The sequence below is a fragment of the Lactuca sativa genome, chromosome 4 (assembly GCF_002870075.4).
Source record: "Lactuca sativa cultivar Salinas chromosome 4, Lsat_Salinas_v11, whole genome shotgun sequence".
Taxonomy (NCBI): domain Eukaryota; kingdom Viridiplantae; phylum Streptophyta; class Magnoliopsida; order Asterales; family Asteraceae; genus Lactuca; species Lactuca sativa.
Genome location: NC_056626.2, coordinates 114,324,557 through 114,327,780, shown reverse-complemented (window position 1 = coordinate 114,327,780; position 3,224 = coordinate 114,324,557). Strand labels below are relative to the sequence as shown.

The 3,224-nt window shown below is 36.9% G+C and overlaps 1 protein-coding gene across 1 annotated transcript; it reads right to left on the bottom strand.

Moving 5' to 3' along the window:
- Positions 1–1,024: 1,024 nt before the first annotated feature.
- LOC111902169 (universal stress protein PHOS34) lies at positions 1,025–1,727 on the bottom strand. Its single transcript, XM_023898032.2, has one exon. It carries the CDS (start codon positions 1,682–1,684, stop codon positions 1,025–1,027), a length of 660 nt encoding a protein of 219 aa, XP_023753800.1. The 5' UTR covers positions 1,685–1,727.
- Positions 1,728–3,224: the final 1,497 nt, after the last annotated feature.

Sequence of the window (3,224 nt, the reverse complement as noted above, 5' to 3'; positions counted from 1 at the left end):
GTTGTTTCTCGTGATTCTAATCTCATTCTATCACAAAGGAAGTATATTTTGGACATCCTTCATCATTCAGGTCTCAAGGATTGCAAAACCGGTGAGCTCTCCAATGACCACCTCTCAAGCCTTATCTCTTGATGACAATCCTCTTCTGCCGGATCCGACTATCTACAAACAATTGGTTGGAGCTCTTCAGTATGCTAGTATTTCTCACCCTGGTATTGTTTACGCTGTCAATAAAGTGTGTCAATTCATGCATGCACCTACCGAAAACCATTGGTCTGCTGTCAAACGCATATTGCGTTATTTACAGGGCACGACTAATTTTGGACTTCTTATTCGACACAATTCGGGATCCGCTTACAAGCTTTTACGAATGTTCATTGACATCGTTCTGCCCCTGATTCCCTTCTTGCCTTCTCGGATTCGGATTGGGCTGGTTATCCTGATGATCGGCGTTCCACAGGAGGATTTGCTATATATTTGGGTTCGAACTTGATCTCCTGGACTGCACGAAAACAACATTTTTGTTCTTACGATCCAAGCTACATCCCGTTCCCCACCCTTAACTTGCGGGGGAATGTTAGACTAAGTTAGTTTAGTTTAATACATTGTTTTATATAGACGCTGTTGTGACCAAGGCAATGCAAGGCTCGAGTCGGGCTCCCGTTACAACTCTAGTTACAAATACGTAAAATACAACATACACAATTTTTAGCTCAAGTATTATTTCTCTTTTAACACCACATAAACCTGCGAATGGCATAACAGATAAAAACATAAAACACCATTTCAATCTTCGTTTCAATCCAACATATTATTTCCTTATAATTTGGCCTATTGATAATAAAACTTGTCGTTCTTTCCAAACAAAATACATTCCAAAATATATTCTTTTTCCTGAATCATCAATTGAAGCAAGGAGTAGTACTGTAATACAGATAATTTCCTTTCACTATTGTCAATTTATGGAAATCCATACCTCAACTTAATTAGCTTCATGCACTCAACCTACTATAAAATATTACCCTTACTTATTATGTTCTTTCGCATCATGAAACATTGCATCTTTCTGAGCCGCTCCACCACCACCACCCCCACCACGACCACCACCATCCTTCTCATCAGAATACCTGACAACCACCACGGGGCAAACACAATGGCGTACACAGTAATCACTAACACTTCCAAGCCCTCCATTTTCGGTCTGTTTTACAGCACCAAAACCTCTACTCCCCATGATCATGGCGCACAACCCCAACCTCTCTACCTCCAAACAAAGCCTCTCTTTTAAATCATGGTCCTTCACAATATGAATCTTGAAGGGAACATTGGCGTCCACCAATGGCTGCGACAGGTTGGTAGTTTTTGTGTTGGTGAATTTATCGAAATCTTCTTCAAGCTTCTTATGTGATTCTTCCGAGTGAGATTCAGGGTCGGTTGCTTGGCCCCAGTCAGCCCCGTACAGGACAGAGGTGGGTCGTACATGGAGGAGGATGACAGCATCCCCTCGTCGGAGATAGTTCTTGATAGCCCATTGAACGGCGAAGGCACTTTCATCGCTTAAATCAACTGCAATTCCAATGCGGCGATGGGCACTGGAGGTGGGGGTTCCTACTGGTGGTGGGTAGCGTGGGGAAGATGGTGGATCTGCATGAATGGTGGAGACTGTAGGGATCGGACCTTTCATTGTTTTTTAATCGGAATGTATGGGTGATTTTGTTTTGTTTTTTTCTAAGTTGTTTTGGGTGATTTACAGATAAGAGAAAAAAGCAAAATTTTGAGGAGAGAGTGAAGCGATTTTTGTGTTGAAGGTGTCAATAACACCGAGGATGAAGGGCAAGCAAGATTAAATGAACCCATGCATGCATGAGGGTCCTTGAGCTTCGGACATATAACATAGCAGATGATTATAAATTATTTAAATTTGTTATTAATATCAATTAAATAAATCATCTTTTCGTGGCAAATTAAAATACAATCTAGTTTTATTGTCCTCGTTCAATAAACTTTATTTAATTTGTCTTAGGCGAAATAGTTTTATTTTTTGTTTTATTTAAGCCACTCCTTCCAATTTTCTATATTTCGACCGAAAATCTTGATGATGTGGCTTCCAGCTTCCAGCTAGGTGACGTCAAATTCTTTGCATCATAAATTTTTATAAACAAGTGACCCGGCTTATATTTAGGCTCACCACACAAAGACATTATATATCCCTATTCTAATAAATAGGTAGATTTTGTACACGTGGCAGTCATAGAGCCTCCCCCCATCGAATTTTCCCACTATTTTACACAAAGTGAAGTTCCGGTTCTGCCTTTCATTAAGGACGTCCGTTTCCTGCATTTGAAATAAAAAAAGGAAGGTAAATAATCATAATTTGATTAAATACGATAATTGAATCTGTCAAAAGGTAAATGCTTATCAATTCCTTAAATACCGTAATTTACCTAATCTTTGTTTTTTAAATACAATATCACGGTTTCTTCATTCACAGCGATTCCAATTTCCGGAGCAAAAGAGATATCAATTGCAGGAAACCATCTCAATTCGTCTTGTGTTTTTCTTTAAGGTAACTATTTCATTCATCTGATGATTCCTTCTACTATTGTTTTTATCAATTTCTTTGTGTATGTATCTGTTTTTTTTTTTATCAATTTGAAGGCTTCATAATCGTAATATCAAGCTTTGTATGTAGCTGTTACTGTATCTACCTATTCAGTTCACTAAGCTGTCTCATTTTATTAATGTATCTGTTTCATTCATCTTCACTGCTCTTTTTATTGATTTCTTTGTGTATGTATCTGTTACCGTTTGTATGTATGTACATGTTTGTGTCTAAAACTTTTTTATTTTTTTTAATTAATACACTCTACTGTTATTTGTTCGCATGTTTCTGAGTTCAAAGAAAGATGCATTCGTTTTAAAAGGATTATGAAAACATTAAAAGACAAAACTAACCAAAAGGTATCTGTGTATATAAATATTACCTCAAAACGTGTACTCCATGTTTTTAAAATCCCTTAATCATGTTCTGTGACTTTCAATTGCATCTGTGAATATTCCACATACAACTCTTCCTACAAGATTTCAGAATTCACATATCAAGTTAGTGTTTTTAAATTAAATAGGATAAAGAAATGATAATTTAAACAAATGATAAACATGGTTTAACAGGATAAAATCATATATCAATAAAGTTTCAAATGCAGTTATAATATGGATATCAA